This window comes from Panthera onca, chromosome A2 (genome assembly GCF_046562875.1).
Source record: "Panthera onca isolate mPanOnc1 chromosome A2, mPanOnc1 haplotype 2, whole genome shotgun sequence".
NCBI lineage: Eukaryota > Metazoa > Chordata > Mammalia > Carnivora > Felidae > Panthera > Panthera onca.
In genome coordinates, this window is record NC_138340.1 from 161,785,274 (window position 1) to 161,809,292 (window position 24,019).

Genomic DNA, 24,019 nt, shown 5'->3' on the forward strand with positions numbered 1-24,019 from the left:
AAAGTATCCTTGCTGCTGCCACATTGGGCTGCCTGCCACTTAGTGAATAAGCTGTGCCTTCCATTTTCCAGGAATTCCCTTCTTTGTGAACCAAATACTATTTATTTTTCGCTGCTCAGTTTAAATTTTTTTTTTTTAATGTTTATTTTTGAGAAAGAGTGAGACAGTGCGAGCAGGGGAGGGCCAGGGAGAGGGAGACACAGAATCCAAAGCAGGCTCCAGGCCCCGAGCGGTCAGCACAGAGCCCGACGTGGGGCTGGAACCACGAACCGGGAGAACATGACCTGAGCCGAAGTCGGACGCTCAACCGACTGAGCCACCCAGGCGTCCCTCGCTGCTCAGTTTATAAGCCCCCTTGTGTGAACACTTCCCTCATGTGTTTCTTATTCAACAAATCTATATATCACACCTGTCATCTAGGCACTTTTATTTTTATTTATTTTTTTAAATTTATTATTTTTTTTGATGTTTATCTTTGAGACAGAGAGAGAGATGATGTGAGCGGACAAGGGGCAGAGAGAGAGGGAGGCAGAGAATCCGAAGCAGGCTCCAGGCTCCGAGCTGTCAGCACAGAGCCCGACGAACAGCTGGAAGTCAAACGCTCAACCCACTGAGCCATCCAGGCGCCCCGAGGCACTTTTAAACACTTGGGATATTTAAGTGTACAAAACAGATCTTTGCCCTAGTCGAGTTTATATTCTATCAAAATCTGTCTCCTCCTTGTGCTGCGTGTTTGCATAACCCTTTCCCAGACTGGTGCAAGATTCCATTCCACCTGAGAGTGTGTCCGCTCACAAGGATCTGAGTGGCCTCCGGGTGCAAGGTCTGCAGAGGATGTGGACGGCTAAATCAGACAGAGATCTTGCTCTTGGGGTTTACAGGCTGTTAAGGGAATCTAATACAAGGTAAAATTATATGTCCCAAGTGAGGCTGAAGGTCTGTTAGAATTCAGAGAATTCTTTTTTTTTTTTTTTTTTTTTTTTAAATTTTTTTTTCAACGTTTTTTATTTATTTTTGGGACACAGAGAGACAGAGCATGAACGCGGGAGGGGCAGAGAGAGAGGGAGACACAGAATCGGAAACAGGCTCCAGGCTCCGAGCCATCAGCCCAGAGCCTGACGCGGGGCTAGAACTCACGGACCGCGAGATCATGACCTGGCTGAAGTCGGACGCTCAACCGACTGCGCCACCCAGGCGCCCCTTTTTTTTTTTTTTTTTTTTTTAAATGAATTCAGAGAATTCTTAAGTCGGTTAAGCATCCAATTCTTGGTCTTGGCTCAGGGCTTGATCTCCGGGTTGTGAGTTCAGGTCCCGAATTGGGCCCTGCACTGGGTGCGAAGCCTACTTAAAAAAGAATTCAGAGAACAATTACATTTAGTTGTGGGGGTTGGGGAAGGCTTTATGAGAGGTGAATTTTTTTTTTAATGTGTGTTTGTTTTTGAGAGAGAGACAAGAGTGCAAGCGGAGAAGGGGCAGAGAGAGAGGGAGACAATCTGAAGGAGGTTCCAGGCTCCACACTATCAGCACAGAACCCAGCGTGGGACTCGAACTCACGAACCACAAGATCATGACCTGAGCCAAAGTCAGACACTTAGCCGACTGAGCCACCCAGGTGCCATAAGACGGGACTTTTGGACTGGACCTTTAAGGATGGGAAGAAGGATGGGGTGCCTGGGTGGCTTAGTTGGTTGAGCATCCAACTCTTGGTTTCAGCTCAGGTCATCTCTCACAGTTCATGAGTTCGAGCCCTGTGTCAGGCTCCGCGCTGACAGTATGGAGCCTGCTTGGAATTTCTCTCTCTCTCTCTCTCTCTCTCTCTGTGCCCTTCCCCGCTTGCTCTATCAAAATAAGTAAGTAAACTTAAAAAAAAAGGATGGGAAGAAGGACATTCTCAGTGAAGCAACATAAGCAAAAGAGACATTATAGGGCATGTACAAAGAAACACCAATTCATAAGATTTGGCTGGAGGGTGGGATGTGAGAAGAGGAATAGTCGGGGATGTGGTTGGAAAGATAGGTTGCAGTCAGCCTCAGGAGTTTGGATTTTATTGAGTTAGTAATGGAGAGCTCAGAGTTTGAGCAAAATGGTGAACTGATTCTAGCTGTGATTTGGGAATATTAATGTCATGAGAGTTACATCATGTGGGGTGGGGTGGGTTTTTTTGTATTCTTTCTTTTTTTGGTTGGGGTAAGGGGATATGTTAGAAGGTTTCTGAGGCCAACAAGAGCCAATGAAGACCTGACGGTACAGCTGTGATGGGAAGAGAGTGACGGACAAGGATATTGGACGAGATCGCTAAGGTAGAGTCAACAGGATGTGATGCGTTTTGAAGACAGGGACCAGACTCTACAGCTCTGAGTACCAGGGTCTTGTACTTACATGCTCACCACGGTTGTTGAACGATTCCGTATAATGGGTATTCCCGGAATAGGGAGCTCAGTATTGTCTACACTAGGCTCCCGGGGGGAAGGGGGGCGTGGTTATACTTCTGGTCTCCCTCTGCTAATACTTCCCTTCCTAATGCTTTATAATTCTGCGTGGGCCCATTTCCTAATCTAAGTTACAAGCTTGGAAATAGGGCGTGTGTGGAGGGGGGCACAGGAATTCTTTTTCCGAGCTGCGCCTATCCCTTGGCTCATAATGTGCCGATAGGACGCTCGCACTCGAGTATCTTGACCCCACGCTGAGTGACCCTAGGTGGTGGTGTGGTGGGCCTCAACCTCTGACGATACCACCTTCTGCAGGAGAGGCCTGAGGATACACTGTTTCAGAGTGACCTACACCTTGGCAGAGTCACCCCTGTTCCTCCAGGGTCTGCGCCGCCATTTTGGAAATCCGGTGTTGTCAGCTCACCGAGAGGTATTCAGGCCCAGGAGATCTGATCCAAAAAAGAGCAAACTCACCAGAAACATTAATAATTAAGGATGCAGGTAATTGTAACTTCTATTAGAGCTGCACAAGGGGGTTCCTGGGTGGCTCAGTTGGTTAATCAAGAGTCAGACTCTTGATTTCAGCTCAGGTCATGATCTCCTGGTTCATGGGTTTGAGCCCCACGTTGGGCTCTATGCTGACAGCACGGAGCCTGCTTGGGATTCTCTCTCTTCCTTTCTCTAAATAAATAAGTAAGTAAGTAAATACATACATACATACATACATACATACATACATACATACATACAAAAAAGCTACACCAGGCTGGTCTGCCCAGTAAACCACATCGTGGTGTAAAGTTTTTGTGTTTTTTGTTTAATGTATTTATAAAATCTGAGCATGGGAATGGGAGGCAGCTGTGGGAACCTGATAAACAGGGCAGTGGTTCTCACAGTATGATCACCACATCAGTAGAATCAGCATCACCGGGGAGCTAGTTAGAAAAACAAATTCTGGGGGCGCCTGGGTGGCTCAGCCGGTTAAGCGGCCGACTTCGGCTCAGGTCATGATCTTGCGGTCTATGAGTTCGAGCCCCGCGTCGGGCTCTGTGCTGACAGCTCAGAGCCTGGAGCCTGTTTCAGATTCTGTGTCTCCCTCTCTCTCTGACCCTCCCCCGTTCATGCTCTGTCTCTCTCTGTCTCAAAAATAAATAAATGCTAAAAAAAAACCAACAAAAAAAAAACAACAGATTCTGGTCACCCCCACCCCCACCAGCCTCAGACTTGGACACTCCGAGACAGGTGCCCAGCAGTCTGTGTCTTAACAAGCGCACCAGAGGAACATGATGCACACTGAAGGCTGGCTACCACAGACTTACAGAAACTTTCTAAGAATCTAAGACGGCTGTCAAAAATTAGAGCACTCTTCCCTGAACAGAGCTTGTTAAATACTAATGTTTTCTTCTCCAACTCATCTTCCAGACTCTTTCTGTTTGCATTGGACATTCTTATTTTATAAGACCACAGCCTACCAGGATTTTATAATCCTTAATACATTTGTCTGACCAACCCCTGATGAGATGCTAAGGATGCTCTTAATGTTTTTCAGCACACATTTGCAAATTCTTAGGCTGGGTTATCTCAACAAGGATCTCCACAATAAATGAGGCCATATATTGACTTGATTTTTTTTATTAAAATGACACTTCCTGCAGCACCTGCGTTGCTCAGTCGATTAAGCGTCCGACTCTTGATTTCGGCTCAGGTCAGGATCTCACAGTTTACCGGTTTGAGCCCCCCATTGGGTTCTGTACTGACAGATGGGAGCCTGGAGCCTGCTTCAGATTCTCTCTCTCTCTCTCTCTCTCTCTCTCTCCCTCCCTCCCTCCGCTGCTTGTGCTCTCTCAAAATAAACATTAAAAAAAAACACTTCCTAAAAAAGTAAAAATAAAAGAACGCTTCCTAACCTTGCCCCAAATTCTAGGGGTGCACCTTACTTGGAGAAAGTCAGTTTCTTTATTGTAGGTCAGTTGACCACACTTTTGCTTGGATCAAATATATGGGCAAATAATTTTCTTTCCTCCCTCCAAAAACAGGAAATACTAAAAAAAGAAAGAAAACTGCAGAGTAATTTCTAGTGGGAACTGTTTTCCGACTTGAACAGAAACTAGGATGAATGGGAAATGCAGAAAAGATAGAAAATAAAACTTTAACTGCATAAGCACATTTTACTTTATATTCAGTGGTTAACTAGATGAGGAAAATGGGTCCCAGATTGAGTGGTTTACTCAAGATGTGTCAGGGCCTGAATTAGCGTTCGATTTACTCTTGCTGCACACCCAGTCGGGAGCCAAAGCTACAGAAGATCCCCAGTTGGTGGCTGATGGGCAAGTGAAGACTGGGTGTGGCACACAGAGAGCTCTGCAAAGCGTGCCTGAACTGACGGAGTGTCTGCTGGGGAAGCAGGCCCCAGGGAAGGAGGAGGAGACCCAGGATTCCGGGGGGGTGGGGGGGTGGGTGTTGGGGAAGGGAGGGAGAGCTTTTTGCCTTTCTTTTCTTTTCTTTTCTTTTCTTTTCTTTTCTTTTCTTTTCTTTTCTTTTCTTTCTTTTAAATGAAATAATTTTTTCCTGAGGGCCTTCTATTTGCTCTGGAAAACTAAACAAGTAGTTATCTGTCCCACCCTACCCCACCGCTGGGCAAAACGTGTATACCCAAACTAATAGTCACTTTGGGTCCATTAGAAGTGTTAAAATGGTAAATCTGCATACACTTCAGATTCCCCGCTGAGGACGGCCCTTCCTCCCCCACACAAAGGGAAACTCCCACACTTTCTTAGTGTCCTGAAAGCTTGTTTCGTTAGTAACCTGATCCGATTCTCCCAAGAGGGACGCTGGGGCCCCAGCGTCCTAGAGGGGTTAGGGGCCAGGGCTGGGTCCACCAAGCTGCTCCTGCACGGGGTCCGCGGGTCGCTCCCCCTCCCGCCGAAGCCGGGCTGGAGGGGCCCGCGGCAGGTCCGCCGCCCGCGTCCACTCCCGCGGCCCAGGCCAGGGCGGGCGGCCGCCCTCCCCCGGGTGGGCGCGCGGAAGGCCGCGGGCCGCGGGCGTGCGGTCCTTCGGGCTGCAGGGGGCGCTGTGCGCACCCTCGGGCCCGGCCGCGAGCACAGCTCTTGTTTAAAGGGCCGGCGGGGCACGTGGCTCGAACGCAGCTCGCGGCCGCCCGGCAGGAGCTCCGAGGCTGGGCGGCTTCGCTCCGCCTCCGCCGCCGCCTGCGCGCTGCGCCAGGCCCGACAGGCCAGGCCGAGGAGAGCCGCCGAGAGAGGGACGCGAGCAGCCATGGCCGAAGCGGCGCCCGCCCGGGTAAGCGCCCAGGCGCGCAGACGCCCAGACGGGCCGGGGCCGCCGCCGCCGCGAGGGCCCGCGAGGGTCTCGGCCCGGCCGGCGTGGGGCGGCCCCGCGGCGTGGCCTCCTGGCCCGCCGCCTCCGTCCGGGCCTGCGCCCGCGCCCGCTCGGTCCGCCCCGCCGACCCCGTCTGGCGTCCGGGCCGGGCTTTCGGGCCGACCGGCAGGGCGGCCCAAACGGGCAGGCGGGGCGGCGGGCGCCGGCCGGGAGGCCCGACGGCGGGGGACAGGCCGGGCTACCCAGTAACACCTCAGATGACAGGCCTCACATTAGAACAGAGTGGCTGTTTCCCCCCCCCCCCCCCAACCCCTCCCCCGTCCATTGTCTTCCCGGGGGCGCGCACGGAGGACAGGGTCGCCAGCCCCCAGCACCATGTGGTTCTGACAGCCACAGAGTCTGAGGGAAGGGACCCGCCCAAGGTCACTCACCTAGTCGAGGCCGCGGCCGGGACTTTGGAATTACGCCCCCTCGAAGGTACCCAGTGTTCTACTTTTACCTGAGAGACAGGTGTTGAATGCTGCTCAGGAGAGGAATTGTAGGTAGATTTTTTTTTTTTTCCTACGATTAGCACGTTGGATTAGATTACTTGTATTCTTTTAGAATATTGGCCGATAATGTGCAGTATGCCCAATTCGGAGAAAAGAATCCTTTGGCTATTTTTGACGCACCAGAAAACCACTTGCAAACAGAGCTCAATAAATAGCTTCTATTAACGCATCTCAGTGAACTTTTTGAAACTTTGATTTTTGTGGATCCTTTTACAGGAGAAACTTCCTCTCCCTCTTCTTTAATGAGTTTGGTGTGTGCTTCCCTTAGGGTTCCCCGAGTGCAGGGGAGAGAGAATGAGGGTGCCAGTACTGTGGTTACCAACCCCCCTCCCCCGCGCCCCCCCCCCCAAAGCATTTTTGTGACTACACTGGTGACAGCACCAGCTCCCACCCAGCCCAGGGCCACTGCCTCAGAACTTTTTCTGGCCATTCCTACCCACTCCCTCCTTTCCCTCTGCCATCATACAGTGCCTGAGATTCCCCAGAAACTGCCCAAACAGGACAGAGTTGCCCCCAACTCTTGTTAGCCCATCATATACTGTCGTTTATCATGACGGTTTCTGTACGGAATTTTTCTCCCGGCGAAGGAAGAGCCACATCATTTTTTCTGCATTCCCACCTTGCACCTTTGCAACGACAGGTGTTCAGTAACTGTTAATTAATGTTGTTTCATTGTGTAGTCCTTCATTCATTCACTAGGTATTAATTGAGCATCCGCGGTGAGAGAGGTGCTCTTTTAGAAGCCGGAAATACAACTGGGAATCACAAACACACTCTCGGGAACTCATGTTCTGGGGGAAACAGACCATAACACAGATAGATGCGTAGAATCATCACGGGTTATTAGTGCTGTGAAAGAAGGAACCCACCGCGGCGTATTTTAGATGTGTTAGTCGGCGAAGGTCTCCATGGGGCTTTGAGCTGGAGCCTTAAAGATGAGAGGCAGCCAGACGCGGAGAGGTGCAGGGAGAGCCAAAGCCGACATGGAGGAGGGTTATGTGTCCCAGGAATCCAAGGAGGCCGGGGTGGCCGGAGTGTAGTAAATAAGTGAGGTCGGGGGGCAGGCTGAGGTCTGAGAAGCTTAGATTCTGTTCTAAGTACGCTGGGAAGCTGTTGAAGAGTTTCGAGCAGGGGGCTAAAATGGTCTAGCCTGTTTTTTAATGCTTACTGACTACTCTGTGGAAAGTGTATGGAGGAGAAGGGAAAATTAGCATTGCAGCAGCTGTCTGGGTGGACCGGGTGATGGCAGGGGAGAGGGAGGGAGCAAAGAGGATGGGTTTAAGTTTGGAAGTCAAACGGATAGGACTTGATGGTGGTTTGGCCGTGAAGGAGGAGTGAGCTGGGGGAGTAAGAGGTCAGTTCATCCTTCCAACAAGGCTTTTAGCACCATGTACCGGGACCAGGCCATTGCACGTGCTCCGGAAAGGCTTGTGCACCAGGCGCTGAGCTAAGGCGCCACAGGCTTTCAGGACAAGGCTCCTGTCCCCTCTCCATCTGGGTTAAGATGTCCGGTTTAGAGATAACATAATCTGCGCACAGAACGGAAGTGGATTCCACACCGGGGCGCCTGGGTGGCTGAGCGTCCAGCTCCGACGCGGGTCATGATCTCGCGGTCTGTGATTTCGAGCCCTGCGTCGGGCTCTGTGCTGACAGTTCGGAGCCTGGAGCCTGCTTCGGATTCTGCGTCTCCCTCTCTCTGCCCCTCCCCCACTCGTGCCCTGTCTCTGTCTCTCAAGAATAAAGAAACATTAAAAACAAATTTCTAAATAAATAAATAAAAAAGAAGCTCTTTCCCAGGGTGTCGAAGGATGATGAAATGAAAGAGGGGGAGAAAAAAGCCCATGAGAACTGTTTCATGCTGTGTCCCTGAGCCCAGAACCATTATCATTGTCAGCATCCTGATCATTATCATCTTAGCTGAATCAACATAGGGCGGCACACGCATGCATGCACGTATTGCGTATATGATGCGGTGCTAAGTGCTTTCAACAAAGATTGTGTCATTAATTCTCAGCATCCTACCACCTGAGCACTATTATTGTTCCATTGTCTAGATGCGGAAGTGACGTTGAAAGATGTGTCAACACCTTGCCCAACGTCAGTGGGCGGAGTTGCCAGTTGCACCCAGGCTCTCTCACTGCAAACCTCATGTCCTCTGTGCTTTAAAGCCTGTGCCTTCATTTGTAGAGGAGACTAAGACCCAAGGTGGAAGTCACCTGAGACCCATGCCTTTGGCCATGTTTTTCCTCCTGTTTCCCACTTGCTAACACCTTGGTCCAGCCGGTGTTTCGTGTCCCTGAGGCTACACTAACTGATGTCCTAACTGATGTCCCTGCCTCCCATCCCACACTGCTGCCTGGCTGGCCCTCAGGATCCCAGACGGGGCTTTATCAGGGCAACTGTTATTGTGAGGCATTGGATTGTATATATATATATTTTTTTTTTTTTTAATTTTTTTTTTTCAACGTTTTTAATTTATTTTTGGGACAGAGAGAGACAGAGCATGAACGGGGGAGGGGCAGAGAGAGAGGGAGACACAGAATCCGAAACAGGCTCCAGGCTCCGAGCCATCAGCCCAGAGCCCGACGCGGGGCTCGAACTCACGGACCGCGAGATCGTGACCTGGCTGAAGTCGGACGCTTAACCGACTACGCCACCCAGGCGCCCCTATTTTTTTAATGTTTATATATTTTGCGGGAGAAAATGTGTGCACCTGTAGGTGCAGAGCGAAGGGCAGAGGGAGAGAGAGGGAGAGAGAATCCTAAGCAGGGGCCTCACTGTCAGTGCAGAGCCCTATGTGGGGCTGGATCCCCTGAACTGTGAGATCATGACCTGAGCTGAAATCAAGAGTTAGACACTCAACCAACTGAGCCACCCAGGCGCCCCTGATCGTGTCGTTGTGATACCATCTCCCCTTTCTCGTGTGGACAGGCTCCAGAGAGGGACAAGCAAACAGGGGACGAAAGCCCTTCGACACCTTCTCTGTCACCCCAGCCAGCTGCTGAGAAGAACTCCTACCTGTACTCCACGGAGATCACACTGTGGACGGTGGTGGCCGCCATCCAAGCCTTGGAGAAGAAAGTGGACTCCTGCTTGGCCCGCTTGCTGACCTTGGAGGGGCGGGCGGGGACGGCCGAGAAGAAGCTGGCGGACTGCGAGAAGACGGCCGCGGAGTTTGAGAACCAGCTGGAGGGCAAGTGGGCCGTGCTGGGGACCCTGCTGCAGGAGTACGGGCTGCTGCAGAGGCGGCTGGAGAACATGGAGAACCTGCTGAGAAACAGAAACTTCTGGATCCTGCGGCTGCCCCCGGGCAGCAAGGGGGAGGTCCCCAAGGTATCCCTCGGGCACCGGGGGTGGGACAGCGCGCGGGGCCGTGCCCGTAAGCGTGTGGGTGAGCGCACGTGGTGCTGTGGTTCCAGGTGCCCGTGACCTTTGATGACGTGGCCGTGTATTTTTCCGAGCCGGAGTGGGGCAAGCTGGACGAGTGGCAGAAGGAGCTCTACAAGCACGTGATGCGGGGCAACTACGAGATGCTGGTGTCCCTGGGTAAGGCTGCGTAGGTGGGGATCTGTGTTCACAGATTGGCCTCCGGCAGGGCAGTCTCTGTCTTCGCTTTGACTTCTGTTCTGCTCCGTGCCTCTCCATCTCTGTGGGCAGCCGGGTGGCGGGTGTCCAGTCTTGACCCAGCTCTCCTTCCATTCTGTGCGCAGATTATGCTATCTCCAAACCGGACATCCTAACCCAGATGGAGAGGGGAGAGGAGCCTTGTCCTGAAAGCCTGTGGGGTCATGAGGAGGGGAGTAAGAGAGAGGCAGCACGTCCCAGGAGGCCAAGCCCTGGTGAGTGGGGGCGAGGTAGGGGGTGGGCACACCGAATTGGAGCCCTGCTCTCCGGACGGGCTTTCCAGATGTGCTGTGAGGCCAGGAAGGGAGCACAGGCCCCTTTACCCAAAGCGGGGCCCGCTCTGTCCTAGGCCGGCCTGGTCACAGGCTGTTGGGGGGTGGGGAGGGCTTTCGCCTTAGAGCCACAGGGGCCGGCAGTGGTTGGTTATTGTGAGGACTGCGTGGCAGACGTAAAGTAAAGCGCACGTGTGCTGCGCATCGTGTCAGTGGGGCCTTATTCCTGACAGTGACCCTCCTGGCACCGGTGCATCACGGGCCTCCCACCTCTGCTCCCCGACCTAAGCGGTGGCTGCGAGGCCCGTGGTGCACCGGCTTCCCTTTGTGGCGACGGCCCATCTCGGAGGGGCGGCCAGGGCGGGACCCTAGCTGGCCAGCTGTCGCGCTGTAGGACCGTGGTTCTAGCAGGTCAGAATCTTCTGGGAGGGTTGTTTTTGTTTGTTTGTTTGTTTTTGTTTTTAATAAAATGAAGAAAGTAGAGTCGAGAGAAGGGCAAGCACACCCCCCGAATGACGGTCAAGCACATTCAGCAACGATCGGGAGTTTGCCACCTTGGCTCCATCCGTCTCTTTCTTTCCTTTCTCTGAACATAAACACCAAAATACCACTGTCTCACACCCAGCAGATTAGGATCTCCTCCCAAGTCCGTGTTGTGATTTCCCCGATTGTCTCCAAAATATTTCCTATAGGTATCGGGTTCTATTTCTAGTCCACCAAAGTCCACGTGTTGTATTCGGTTTATAAAAAAATCCGTAAAACAGCCTGGGAACACCTCCTCCTCCGCCATTTAGCAGCTTTACTGAGATAGCTAACTTGCCAAACCATTCGTATACGACGCAGTCCGTGTTTCTGCTGCATTCACGGTTGTGACCATCACCGCCGTCTGTTTTTAGAACTTTCTTGTCCGCCAGAGCCGAACCTGTAGTTGTTAGCGGTTCCCTCTGCTTGCTCCCCAGCCCGAGGCCAGGCTGCTGACCTGCTTTCCATCTCTGTAGATTTGCCTCTTCTAGACGTTTCTTGTCAATGGAATCCTGCTGGGTGTGACCTTCTGTGTCCGCCTGCTTACTTTGAGCTTGTTTTCCAGGCTCACCCACCTCTGCACTGTCCCTGGGCCCAGCTGGGTGCGTGTATATTACACATTCTGTTCCTCCCGCTCTTCAGTTGATGGACCGGCCCCCACCTCTCCCTCTTTAACGACATTTATTTGTTTGACCTTCTAATGCCATTTATCTTTTGAATAGTTTTGTGTTTTTTTTTAAGTTATTTGTTTTGAGAGTGAGAGCGCGTGTGCACGAGAGCCTGGAAGGGGCAGAGAGAGGAGAGAGAATCCCAAGCAGGCTCTGTCAGCACAGTGCCTGATGCGGGGCTCGACCTCCCGAACCGTGAAATCATGACCTGGGCCGAAATCAAGAGTCGGGGGCGCTTCACTGGGCCACCTGGGTGGCACAGTCGGTTAAGCTTCCACCTTCGGCTCAGGTCATGATCTTGCAGTTTGTGAGTTCGAGCCTCCCCCCGTTCCTGCGCTCTCTTCTCATAAAGAAATAAACATTAAAAAAAAAAAAAAAAAAAAAGAGTCGAGCACTTAACACTTAACCGACTGAGCCACCCAGGTGCGCCACGTCATTTACCTTTTTAAATGCCACTATTTCCCGTATTCTGGATTTGGTGTCATTTATTGTTCTTCCGTTTTTTTGCATTTCCTATAAACTGGTAGATCGGGAGGCCTGTTTGGATTCCGGCAGACTCTTACGGGCAGGATTACTTCAGAGGTGGTGCTGTGTGCTCCACGCTGCCCGTCAGGAGGCACAGAGGCTCCCCTCGCCTGGCTTTCCAGTGCTTTCCTTCCCCTGCTCTTCCAAAGCTCCCCGTCACCAGCTCACCTGATGACATCAGTAGTCACTGAACATGATTGCCCGGATTTGTTATTCCATTAGGGGTTGCAAAATGGTGAAATCCTGTCCTCCTTATGCACCGAATAGCTGAAATTCTTTTGTAAAGAGTAATTTCCTGAATCAACTCTTTTAGTTCCCCGGAAATGCAGTCTGTACAGAACAGGCAGGAGAGATGCTGAATTCTTTTCCTTCGTCATTTTTCAGAATGAAGAGCTATTGCCTTAGAAACCTGCAAAGGTGACCAATACTTGAGCTTTTTACGTTATTATTATCATTGTCGTTGTTGCTGTTGTTATTGTGACTTCATAGACTGTTGAATATGTTATATGTGCCAATCCTTCGCAGTCATTATTTTTTGTGCTTAAGTTGTCCCATCTTTAGCTCACGGCAGCCCCCTTACGTTGGGTTGTAGGTCATTTTGGTGTGACTTCAGTGGCTTTTCAGATTCAAGATGTTCTAGAATCATTTCCTACCCCAGACCTGGAATACAAATTTCTCCATGGAGTTTTAATTCCTTTCAGTGATGAATGATATTTGGAGACCACAGTATCAGTGCCAGTAGTGGCTAATTTTTGGTATTACTTCTAAACCTTTTCAGAAAATATGTGGGTTTTTTTGTTTTTTTTTTTTGAGAAAATGGCTATTTTTGTAAAGAAAAAAAATCATGAGTTCATAGTGATATTTCTAACTCAAATTTAATGTTCTTTGATCTTATACTTGTGTGTCACTTTTCTTTTACATGGGAATGTTAAACAATTACACTTTTGATTAAAGCCTGAGATTTTTATTTTTTTTTTTTTTTTTTTTTTTGTATAGCTCTTTTGGTCTTCTGAATGCATTCCATTCGAGACCTACAGACAAAATAATGCCTTTTAAGGTCCCTTGAAATAATTATTTTCTCTATGTGGTATGACATCAACTTGATATACAGTTAAGTTCATTTGCTTCTATTTATTTTTAGATTTTTAGAAATGGCTCTTTTTACTTTTCGATTTAGCCATTTGAGTATGTAAGGCATGTTATGTTTGCAAAGTCAAATTGGTTTAACAGGATACATTCAGGGAAGTCTTATTTCCATCGTTGTCCCCTCCATGTCCCTACAGATTACGATTTGTATTAGTTTCTTGTTGGTACTTCTGGTGTTTCCTTTTGAAAAGATCAGTAACACAGAGATACATCCCTGTCTTACACAGTCTGCCCTGGGCATCGCTTCACACGTGTAGGTAGAGATCTTTCTCCTTTCTTTTGTGGATGTGGAATGTTCTGTGGTGTGATACACCATAGTCCGTCTACCCAGTCCCCATTGGCGGACCTCTGGGTATTTCCAGTGTTTTACTGATAGAAGTCATGCCGAAGGGACTATGTTGTGCCTAAGGCAGTTCATATTTCTGCCAATGTATCTTTGGGATAGATTCCTAGGAACTGCGCTGCAGGGGAAGTAAAGGCATATGTAAATTTGCCAGAAGTTACCACCAAATACCCCTCCGTGGGGCTTTACCATTTGCATCTCCCTCAGTGTTGTGAAAGAGAGCCTCCTTCCCCACTGGCCCGCTAGCAGAGAATGTGGTCAACCTTGTAGAATTTTTGTCTACCTAATAGGTAAGAAGTATGTCAGTATAGTTTTTTTTTGTTTTTTTAAATAACAGCTTTATTAGATATAATGAACTCCCCATGCAACTCACTAATTTAAAGTGTCCAGTCCATCGGTTTCTAGAATATTCATAGAGACGCGCAACCAGCAAACACGGCAGTCAATTTTATAAAACTTTCATCACCTCAGACACAAACCCTGTACCCTGCAGCTATCACCCCCAACGCTTTCCCAGCTCCCCCAGCTCTGAGCAACGACACATGTTTCTGACGATACACTTGCCCTGCCTGGACATTTCATATAAAAGGAATCTTAGAATCTGCGGTCTTTTGACTCTGGCTTATTCCCCTTAGCATAATGTTTTCAAGGTTCATCCGTGTTGTACTGTGTGTCAGTATTTCATTTCTGTTTTCTTTTCTCTTTTTCTTATTGTGGTCAAATACATATAACATAAAATTTACCATCGTTGCCTTTTTTGGGTGTGCTGTTTGATGGTATTAAATACATTCATAATGGCACGCAGTCGTCACCTCCACCCATCTCCAGAACCCTCTTTACCTTCTAAAACTGTAAACTGTAAAACTGAAACACTATACCCGTTAAACAGTACTCCCTCCTTCTGTCCCCCTCCCCTAGTCCCTGGCAGCCAGCGTTCTACTTTCTGTCTCTATGATTTTGTCTACTCCGAGTCGCTCGTATCAGTGGAATCATACCGCATTTGTCTTCTTGTGACTGGCTTATTTCACTTAGCATGATGTCCTTAAGGTTCACCCATGTATTAGCCTGTGTCAGAATTTCTTTCCTTTACAAGTCTAAATAACATTCTGTTGTATGTGTGTACCACATTTTGCTTAGCCATTCATCCCGTTGATGGACACTTGGGTTGTTTCCATGTTCTAGCTATTGCGAATAACACTGCTACGATCGTGCACGTACAAATACCTCTTAGAGACTCTGCCTTCAGTTCTTTTCGGTGTATACTTCTAAAAGAAATTTTTTTTAATGTTTATTTTTGAGAGAGACACACAAAATGTGAGCGGGAAAGGGTCAGAGAGAGAGGGAGACACAGAATCCGAAGCAGGCTCCAGGCTCTGAGCTGTCCGCACAGAGCGCGACGTGGGTCTCGAACCCACAAACCGTGAGATCAGACCTGAGCCGAAGCTGGACACTTAACCGACTGAGCCACCCAGGCGCCCCTCAGTGTATACTTCTAAATGGAATTGCTGGATCATATGGTAATTCTATTTGTAATTTTTTGAGGACTCTCACACTGTTTTCCATAGTGACTGTACCATACACTTACCTACATTGTGCCAAGGTTCCAGTTTTTCCATGTTCCTACCAACAGTTACTATTTTCTGTTGTTTCTTTTTGATAGTGGCCATCATTTCCCTGATGATGGGCGATTCCAGGCATCTTTTCATGTGCCTATTGGCCATTCGTATATCTTCTTTGGGGAAACGCCTATTCAAGTCCTTTGCCCATTTTTGAGTCAGGTTGTTTGTTTTTCTGTTATTGAGATTTTTTTAAAGTTTTTTTTTAAGTTTATTCATTTATTTTGAGAGAGAGAGAGAGAGAACACCAGTTGGTGAGGGGCACAGAGAGAGGGGACAGAGGATCCCAAGCGGGCTCTATGCTGACGGCAGAGAGCCTGATGTGGGGCTTGAACTCACAAGCTGTGAGATCATGACCTGAGCCGAAGTCGGATGCCCAGCCAACTGAGCCACCCAGATGCCCCATCTGTTATTGAGTTTTAGGAGCTCTCTACATATTCTGGGTATTAATATCTTGTCAGATATGTGACTTGCAAATATTTTCTCCTGTTCTGGGGATTGCCTCTTAACTCAATAGTGTGTTTTGATGCACATATTTAAAAAGTTTTCAGGAAGTCTTGTTTGTCTCTTTTTTTCTTTTGTTACCTGTGCGTTTGGTGTCCTGTCCAAGAAATCATTGCCAAATCCAATGTCCTGAAGCTTTTGTCCTAGGTTTTCTTCTAAGAGTTTTGTGTTTTAGGTCTTATATTTAGGTCTTTGATCCATTTTGAGTTTATTTTTGTATATGGAGTTAGGTAAGGATCCAACTTTATTCTTTTGCGTATGGATGTGCGATTTCCCAGCACTATTTGTTGAAAAGTCCTTTCCCCGTTGAGTGGTCTTGGGACCCTTCTCAAATATCTTTTGACCAGATATGTAAAGGTTTATGTCTTGGTTCTCTGTTTCTTTAGGCTGCATAGTAAGTTTTGAAATCAAGAAGTCTTTCAACTTTGTTCTTCCTTCTCAATATTATTGTTGCTATTTGGGGTCCCTTGAGACTCCATATGAATTTTAGGGTGGGTTTTTCTCTTTCTACACTTGATCTTAGCCAAAAGGCTGAGAAGTGATGGGGTTTTCTATTTCTGTAAAAAATATCATGGAGGCTTTAATAGAGATTGTGTTGAATCTATAGATCGGTTTGGTAGTATTGACGCCATAATATTAAGTCTTCCCGTCCAGGAACATGAAATGTTTACATTTACGTATGCCTTTAATTTCTTAACGCGGTGTTTTTTTTTAATGTTTATTGTATGTATGTATGTATTTTGAGAGAGCACAAGTGAGCCTGGGAGGGGCAGAGAGAGGGAAAGAGAGAATCCCAAGCAGGCTCCATGGTGTCAGTGCAGATCCCCACATGGAGCCTGAACTCACGAACTGTGAGATCATGACTTGAGCCGAATTCCAGAGTCATATGCTCACCTGACTAAGCCACCCAAGTGCCCCTCTTTCCGCAGCGTGAGTGGGGGTAGAGGGAGACACAGAATCTGAAGCAGCCTCCAGGCTCTGAGCTGTCAGCACAGTTCCAGCGGGGCTGGAACTCACAAACCATGAGATCGTGACTTGAGCCAAGGTTGGAAGCTCAACCGACTGAGCCACCCAGGCGCCCCGTACAACAGTGTGTTTTTAATGGTACCTCTCTCATTATGAGTGTGGTCGAATATCTTTTTATGTTTTCATGGGCCATTTAAATTTCTTATTCCATAAACTCTTTGTTCATCTCTTTTGCCCTCGGAAGCTTTTTTAAAAAATGCATACTTTCTAGGCCTACCCAGAAGTCACGGTGATGAGAATCTTGGGGTGCTTCCAAGGGGATCCTTATACATCAGCCTGGTGTAGGACTTGTGATTGGGAGCCACTGTAGTACCGTTCTGAGCTGGGAGTCCCCAAAAGCCAGATCGTTGGCCCTGCTGTGTCGTGACCTGTCTGGGACTATTGCACGAGTTACTGTGCTGTCCCTTTTCCTTCTCTTTTAGCCACTAATGGTCAGTGGAGCCCACTGCATGATCATAACCTGGGTTTGACCCGACGCCCCCCGGTCCAGTGACTGCGCGTAGCCGTTCCTCAGAGGCTCCTGCCACCTGGGGGATCCCTGTGTTGTCCTTAGCATCCCTGATTTGCATTCTCCAGGCCTCCCTCCACATCCAGAGCACATCCTCAGCCCCGTCAGCCCTGCCCAGGATGAGCCAAAAGAAGGGCGGGCCCCCAGGCACGAGCAAGACCCAGAAGCAAGGGGAAGCCTGGACGGAACCATCGCTGGTGAGAGAGGGCCGCCGGGCAGCGGTGCGGACGGCACCTCTACGGCGGCCCCAGACAGGCGGTGCTGAGAACGGGTGCTAAAGCTGGCGGCTGGGAGGGGTGGCGGGGACCGGGCTGCCTGGAAAGGGGACCCCTGAGGCAGGCCTTAGAGGAAGAGTAGATTTTGGCTGGGAACCGAGGGCATTTTCAGCAGAAGATGGTCTGAGCAAAGGCGTGGGTCCCTAAGGCCTGGCTGGGCTGAGGGGAAGGGCACACGAGGGCAGGCGCTGGGCCTCCTCAGGCTTCGCGCACGGGGCACACGAACTGGGCAACCTGCGTCATATGCCTGGAACAGCCCTGGCATGGGCATTCCTCCGTAGATGTCCTCTTTCTGGAGCCCGTGAGGGGCTCTGTGCCTTCCGTCCCCCCTTGCAGTGATCTCTGCCTGCTTATGTTTGAAGGACATTTCTGTCCATCCATTCCCAGAAATGGAGTATCACGCAGAAGGCATGTAGCATAACGTGTGGCATACCAGAGCCTTGTTCTCTGCCTCCAGACTGCTCTTTGCCAGCTCCCGCCCCCGTTCCTCCTCCTCCTCCAGGGGCCTGACTCTTCCGGGCTGGGTCGCCTTCTCTCCAGTCATTTCTGTGACCCTCCCCCAGTGAATATGAGCTCGCTGAGGTTGGAGGTGACCCTCCCTCCCTCTCCCGAGTCCCTCCTTCCCGGCCAGTGTGTAAGGAGAGGGAGGACCTTCTCACTGTCCTTGTTCCCCTGCAGACCTGGCACTGTGCTCCAGGGGCCTCCCCACACCCTCTGGGTGACAGGGAGTTGTCAGCACTGACCCAGACGGGAACCGGGGGCATGGCCTTCTCGGCCCTCCTCTCACCTCTGACGCAGAGGCCGTGCCGTGGGCAGTCCTCCGGTGGATCGGGCAGTCCTCCGGACAGAGCCCTGGAGCCCCCTCTTCCTGGCAGGCGTTCGAACATGTCTGGGGGCTGCTTAGAGATACCTGTGCTGTCCATCAAGGGCCCGCTGTTGGGAAAGGCCCTCACGGACTCTCTCTCACAGGTCCACCAGCGTCGGTTAAACAGGAGGAAGAATCTTCAGGTGGGGAATCTCCAGCCTCCCCTCCCAGGGACAGCCTGCCCAGCAGGGGGCCAGGTGAGTGAAGGGAGAGGCCCCGTGGCCACAGCAGAGCCTCGGAGGATCTTGGGGGCCCTTGGGAGTGGGGTGGGAGGTGGCGAAGTGGGACCTGGTGAGGGGCTTCCTCCTGAGGGGTCCCTTCCTCATCCCCGGGTACTGGTGCCCTGGGGCTCTGGCAACCCAGACCACGTAGGTCCTGGTTTCCCCCCATTACATGTGACCTGGTGGAAAGGTGCTGCTTGAAAACAAGCTGTGTGCACCCGGTCTGCAGTCTGGCGACAGAACGGCCTCCCAGCAGCCCTGGGAAGTGGTCCAGGCTCACAGCTTCCAATGTCTCCCAGTTTGTATGTGGTGGCCTGTGACTTAAATTTCGTTCCCTGGCCTCGAGTCCGTAAAACCAGGCTTACGACCTGATGAGCAGGAAAAAAGAGAGCAATTGTTGCCCATTCTGGCTTTGGGGTGGTTTTCTGCCCTAATAGAAAGCGATCCGGTTCTCACCTGGTTCCACCCTGGTACCTGCTTTGGTGGGAGCAGAGGTGAGATTTGGGCCCACCTCGGGGTGGTGGCATGGTGGGAGTCCAAGCTGGGGATGGGCTTCAAACCAAGAGATCTGGGACCCTTGGCCTTCACAGGGAATAGGGCCTGAGACCCACAGTTGGGCCATTTCTAGTACAGAAATAAAGTTCTGTCAGGAATTATCTGTGCGGGTCACCAGGAAGCTGCATCAGGCAGGGAGCTGCAAGGTCCTGACATCAGGAGGTTCTGCAGTTAAGGGTTCACTGCAGCCTGCCGGGGTGTGGTTTCAGTTCATGCTTCAGCAAGAATAGAAATCCCTCTTGTCCTAGACCTTGGACGTTTCTCAGAAAGGGCTAAAGGTTTCGTCTTAAAGGGCCCAGGGTAAGGTTCGCTGTCAGCTTTGGAGCCTCAGCTGAGCTCCGGGGCGCTGGGGGAGGTCAGAGAAGCCAGTAGTTGGGGCTGATTCCAGAGAAGCTCAGAAGGGAGCGGCAGGTAAAGGATTGGGAAGAATGCAGCGTTCCAGCAGGGCTTGTGGCCGGAACCTTCCTTCCCAGCATCAGGGACCCCTGAGGGCTGTTGCTGCGACCGCTGTGCTGCTTCAGGTCTCCCTTCTCTCCTCTGTTCTGGCAGTTCCTATGCCTCAGTCCCGCCTCAGAGTCCAGGGTGACCCACACTGAGGCCCAGCCAGGAAGCCCAGGTCCTCGCGCCTCCTGCCTGTCACTGGAGAGCATGGCGGCAGGCGGTTGCTCAGTGTAGATTTGTTATGTCGATGAGTAGCTCAGGGTGTGGCTACGACATCCACCACTTTCAGGCCTGAGGCTTCTTACTTAGTCTGGCTGCCCCAGGGTTCACTGTCCTTCGTAGACGGGAACTAAAGTTGTCAGAACTCTTGGGGACCCTGCATGGCCAATGTATCTCGGGGTCCACAGTCTCCCCTGCCCCCACCTACCTATCGTCTTTCATTCCGTCTGACCTCCCGGGTCCTGGTTTTGCGGCTCTGTCTCCTCTCTCCTGATGTCCTTAGCTTGGCCTCCCAGGATGGGCCATCGGAGCCTCTGGGCTACGTGACAGTAAACAGACTGGATGATGTTAGGAGGCAATGCCTGCTTGCTAGGGCCAAGCGAACAGAGTCCCTGATCTGTGCTGTGAGCTCGTGGAGGAGAAAGGACTCTGTGCAAGTAGGTGCAGGATGGGTGCAGATGTGGCCAGAGATGTGCCTGGAGGCCAGCACCGGGTCGAGTGGCCTGGGTGGGGGCCAGTGTGGCCCACTTGAAATCAGTGGAGATTCCTCTGTCCAGGTGGTGGTGGTGTGGTCATCAAGACAGAAGCACAGTCTGAGGACGAGATGACGCCTGAGCAGCTCTTCCTGGGGGAGTCCCGGAGCCAGACCGTGTGTCGAATGCCCAAAAGGCCCAGGAGCCGGACTGGGGGCCCTGGGCGGCTTCATGCCTCCGGGGTGCCGCGGGTGCGGGCGGGGGACCCGCGGGCCGGAGGGGCCGCCGGGGAGCCACCCCGCATCCTCCCTCGACGCCGCGAGCGGACCTTCCCCTGCCCCGACTGCGGGCAGAGTTTCCGCCTGAAGATCAACCTGACCATTCACCAGCGGAGCCACGTGGAGGAGGAGCACCGGGAGGCCCCGGGGAGCTCGCCCACCGGCTGGGGGGAGGACCACTCCACACTGGAGCCGGGGGAGGTGGTGGTGCCGGGCCCCGTCATCCGCTGGCTCCCCGACGATCCCGGAGCGCGCCGCTCGCTGGCAGGCCGTCCGTTCATGGGACGGAGGCCGGCGGCCACCAAGGTATATCACTGCAGCGAGTGCCTGCGCTTCTTCCAGCAGCGGAAGAGCCTGCTGCTGCACCAGCGCCTGCACACGGGCGACAGTCAGGGCTGGCCCGCCTGTCCCTACTGCGGCAAGGCCTTCCGCCGGCCGTCCGACCTCTTCCGCCACCAGCGCATCCACACCGGCGAGCGGCCCTACCAGTGCCCTCAGTGTGGCCGGGCCTTCAACCGCAACCACCACCTGTCTGTCCACATGCAGACTCACGCCCGGGGCCAGGCGGGCCCGCACTTTCCCGCTCCCTCTGCCGTCGTGGGGAGTCCACCCCGGCCCAGGCCCAGCCACGCTGAGGAGGGCTGACCCGGCAGGAGCCCTGGGGGTGGGGGGGCCCTCTGCTCTCCTGGGCACCCCCAGCGGGACTTCTGTCCGCCTTCAGGCCTTTCCCCTGGTGCCTGACGCCGGTTCCTCATTCTGGGAAGCTTTGGAGAGGTTTTTTGTTTGTTTTCGTTTTTCATTCAGATGGGAAGCGGCGGCCTTTTTGGTGACCGTCTGTGTGTGGCCAGATGCCTGAATTTCCTAAGTTTCCTAAGTTTGTCATTCTTTGCTGCCTTTTCTACATTCCTGACTTAGAAAGGACCCTCGAAGGTTTAGAGGATGCCCAGTTTCGGTGAGAGCCTTTGGCAGGTACGGGAGGCGGGCAGGGGGACTGGAGAGAGTGGCCCTTGCAGGTAGGGAGCGACGGAGACACCGAGGGCCTGCAGTTTTGTTATTGTACACAGAGGTCACAGCAGAGTGGACAGTTTGAAGGGTGGGCACTGGAAATTTGAATTTCCTACTTTTGTTATTTGAAACCTTCCCCAACCCCCCTCCTTGTGGAGCTTTTCTGATGCTTTTGTAAGTATTGTGTGTGGTTGCAAAGGGGACCAGGAGCCCCCAGGGGCAGGAATTCTCCTGCCACCTTGCGTGTGGGGACAGCAGGGGGGCTCTCCACATCAGCCAGGGTGTTGACAGGGATTCCTTGGCTGCTGCCCTGGAGACCAGGTGCCTTCCCAGGTATGTGAGTCCCCGTATTCCAACGTCCATGATTGATTTTGGTTATTAGTTGAGAGCGGGAAACAAGTCGAAAGTGGATGACGCCTCCTCCAAGGTCTCAGTGTTAACGGGTATGCACGCTCCTTGCTGGGAGGGGGGTGGGTGCTTTGAGGGGAGGGATGCAGACCCAGCCATAGGAGGCTCTTCCCTGCCAGGAAGATCCTGGTGTGGGTGAGGCTGGCCAGTCAGCCTGGACTTCTGGGCTGCCGGGCCTGACTTGCCACCTTAAAAGAGGGATCTGTTTCCAAGAACTTGGGGCCGGTAGCAGAGAAAGGCCAGAGCTGGGTGAATTTTTCTTAACCACTTCCATTTCAGGTTCCTCACTTGTCAAAGGGGGTAATGACCCCAGCGCATCCTACCTCACCTTAGGGTTTTCGGGGTCATAAAAGATTTAGAGGCAGTGGGGCAAATGGGGAGTGTGGTTTGATCCTGCAAGTTCAGGGCCCCCTCTCTGTCCCATTCCAGCCCCCCCCCCCCCCCCCAGAATCCCTCAGAAAGGACCTTTATTTTCTGGAGTGAGTGGAAGGTCCTTTGGGTGCAGAGTGTGAGGTGAGACATTCCCATCGGCTACATCCCCTAGGAGCCCTTTGTATTTCATCGGAACAAATTCTTACAACAGCAAGGAGGTTCAAGCCGTGGAAGTTGGAACAGCGTCAGCCCTCCTGGAAACATCGAGGGCAGCTAGCATCTTGTGCCTCTTAAGTAACACCACCGTGGGTGCTACCTAGAGACTAGCTCTTGGTTTGGGTGATTTTCAAACTGGAGTAATGGGTCCTTAGCTGTTTTGACTGTTGTCTTATTTTTCTGGCACTGTGTGAAATGGCCGGCATTCAGGCCTGCTTCCCGGTGCCTGGGTCCCTGGCTGGGCCACTTCTTGTGGCCCCCTCTGCCCTCACGCCGCTCCCAAAATCATGAACGGGGCTGGGGGCAGATGGGAACATTGCCATAACCTTTGGGGCAAGAATGAGTAAACAAGTCTGTGCGAGCTCAGCCACACTCCCCTGGGCTTTGGGAGAAGGGGTGCCACCCTTCCCTACTGTGCATTCTTGCTTCTCTGCTCTGACATCCCCAACCCTCTCTCCAGGGGCCTCACCAGTCAGGACTGGGCTCTGACAGGATATGGTGTAAAGGTAGCTGCTCTGAGCCTGCCCCTTAGCGCTCAGAGCTGGTCTCCGGTGTTTCCTGGGGATGCCTCAAGGCTCCGAGTTCCTAGGCCTTTCTAATGCTAAATGCCCTGTGTAAATACTGGGACTCCAGTGGTCGCGCGAACCCGGGGTGATCGGGGTGATCGCAGGGCACAGGCTCCCCCTTCTTCCAAAGCTAAGGCCTTGGGAGTTTGCCTGGCACTCAATCGGTGTTCAAGGAGCATTCTTTACACCAAATGAATCCACGGATGCTGCGTGGTGCGGCAGCAGAGGGGTGCTCCAGAGTCCTGGAGACTAGCACTTGGTTTGGCTCTTAGACTCACTCCTAGCTCTGGGTCTCGGCTTCCTCCTTTGTAAACAAGGAAGGGTGGGGTCCTGGCGCTTAAAGGCCCTTCAGAACTGTGACGGTGGCGGCCCTTTGCCTTCATCGGTGCTCAATAAATATGTTGGACTCAATGAGTGCGTGCGCATGACCTGCTTACAGCTTTCCGGGAGTCGGCCCTACGGCGCAGTCTGTCCGCCCGGCTGGCGAGCAGCTCCCGAAGGGCCGAGCCTGGTCCTGCATTCGCGCACGAGACCCCGGTACCCGCGTAGACGGGGCTTCCGCCGCGGGGGGCGGGGCCTCCTGGGCCAGCCAGTGGGGGACCGGCTCCCAGCCCGCGGGGACTAGTCGCCCGCGCGGGCCGGGGGCGGAGCTTCCTGGGCTGGCCAATGAAGAGCGGGCTCTGGGCCGCGGGGCGGGTCCCGTACGGGGCTAGTGGCGCCGCCTGCCAGGGCCGCCGCGACGCCGCCGCCCTGGGCCGCAAGGTCTCCGCGCGTGCCCGTGGCAGGGGTGCCGGTGCCCGTGGCAGGGGTGCCGGGGCCGGTAAGGACGGTCCTCTCGGAGGATGTCCTGGAATTGGGGAGACTCAGCCTGAGGGGAGGGATGACGACCGGGACGCTTGAGGCCGCAGCGGCCAAGGGGAGGTGTCTGAAGTCGAGGATGAAGTACCCTCTCCTTTCTTGGCCCCAGTTTACTAGTCTACGGACGTAGCCACAAGATTTCCGAGGTTCCAGCCAGCCCTGGTGTTTGGTGGACCAGCTCTGTGGGTCAGGGTGTT

At 52.3% G+C, this 24,019-nt stretch overlaps 1 protein-coding gene across 2 annotated transcripts; it reads left to right on the forward strand.

Moving 5' to 3' along the window:
• Positions 1 to 1,811: 1,811 nt before the first annotated feature.
• On the forward strand, positions 1,812 to 23,375 carry ZNF783 (zinc finger protein 783). Of its 2 annotated transcripts, XM_078438142.2 has the most exons (8): positions 1,812 to 2,300; positions 2,745 to 2,930; positions 9,248 to 9,649; positions 9,736 to 9,862; positions 10,027 to 10,155; positions 17,139 to 17,267; positions 18,315 to 18,407; positions 20,204 to 23,375. In XM_078438142.2, the coding sequence occupies exons 2-8, from the start codon at positions 2,925 to 2,927 to the stop codon at positions 21,040 to 21,042; spliced, it is 1,725 nt and encodes a 574-aa protein (XP_078294268.1). In that variant the 5' UTR covers positions 1,812 to 2,300; positions 2,745 to 2,924; the 3' UTR covers positions 21,043 to 23,375. The 2 variants fall into 2 exon arrangements, with proteins under 2 accessions (XP_078294268.1, XP_078294267.1); XM_078438141.2 differs by lacking the exons at positions 1,812 to 2,300; positions 2,745 to 2,930 and adding an exon at positions 5,499 to 5,726.
• The last annotated feature ends 644 nt before the right edge of the window (positions 23,376 to 24,019 follow it).

What these genes read in the sequence shown, in the direction of transcription:
- ZNF783 (XM_078438141.2), top strand. Translation starts at nt 5,703, where the DNA reads ATGGCCGAAGCGGCGCCCGCCCGG. An exon ending in GCAAGGGGGAGGTCCCCAAG is followed by an intron (nt 9,650 to 9,735) that starts GTATCCCTCGGG and finishes CTGTGGTTCCAG; the next exon opens with GTGCCCGTGACCTTTGATGA. An exon ending in CCTGCCCAGCAGGGGGCCAG is followed by an intron (nt 18,408 to 20,203) that starts GTGAGTGAAGGG and finishes TCCTCTGTCCAG; the next exon opens with GTGGTGGTGGTGTGGTCATC.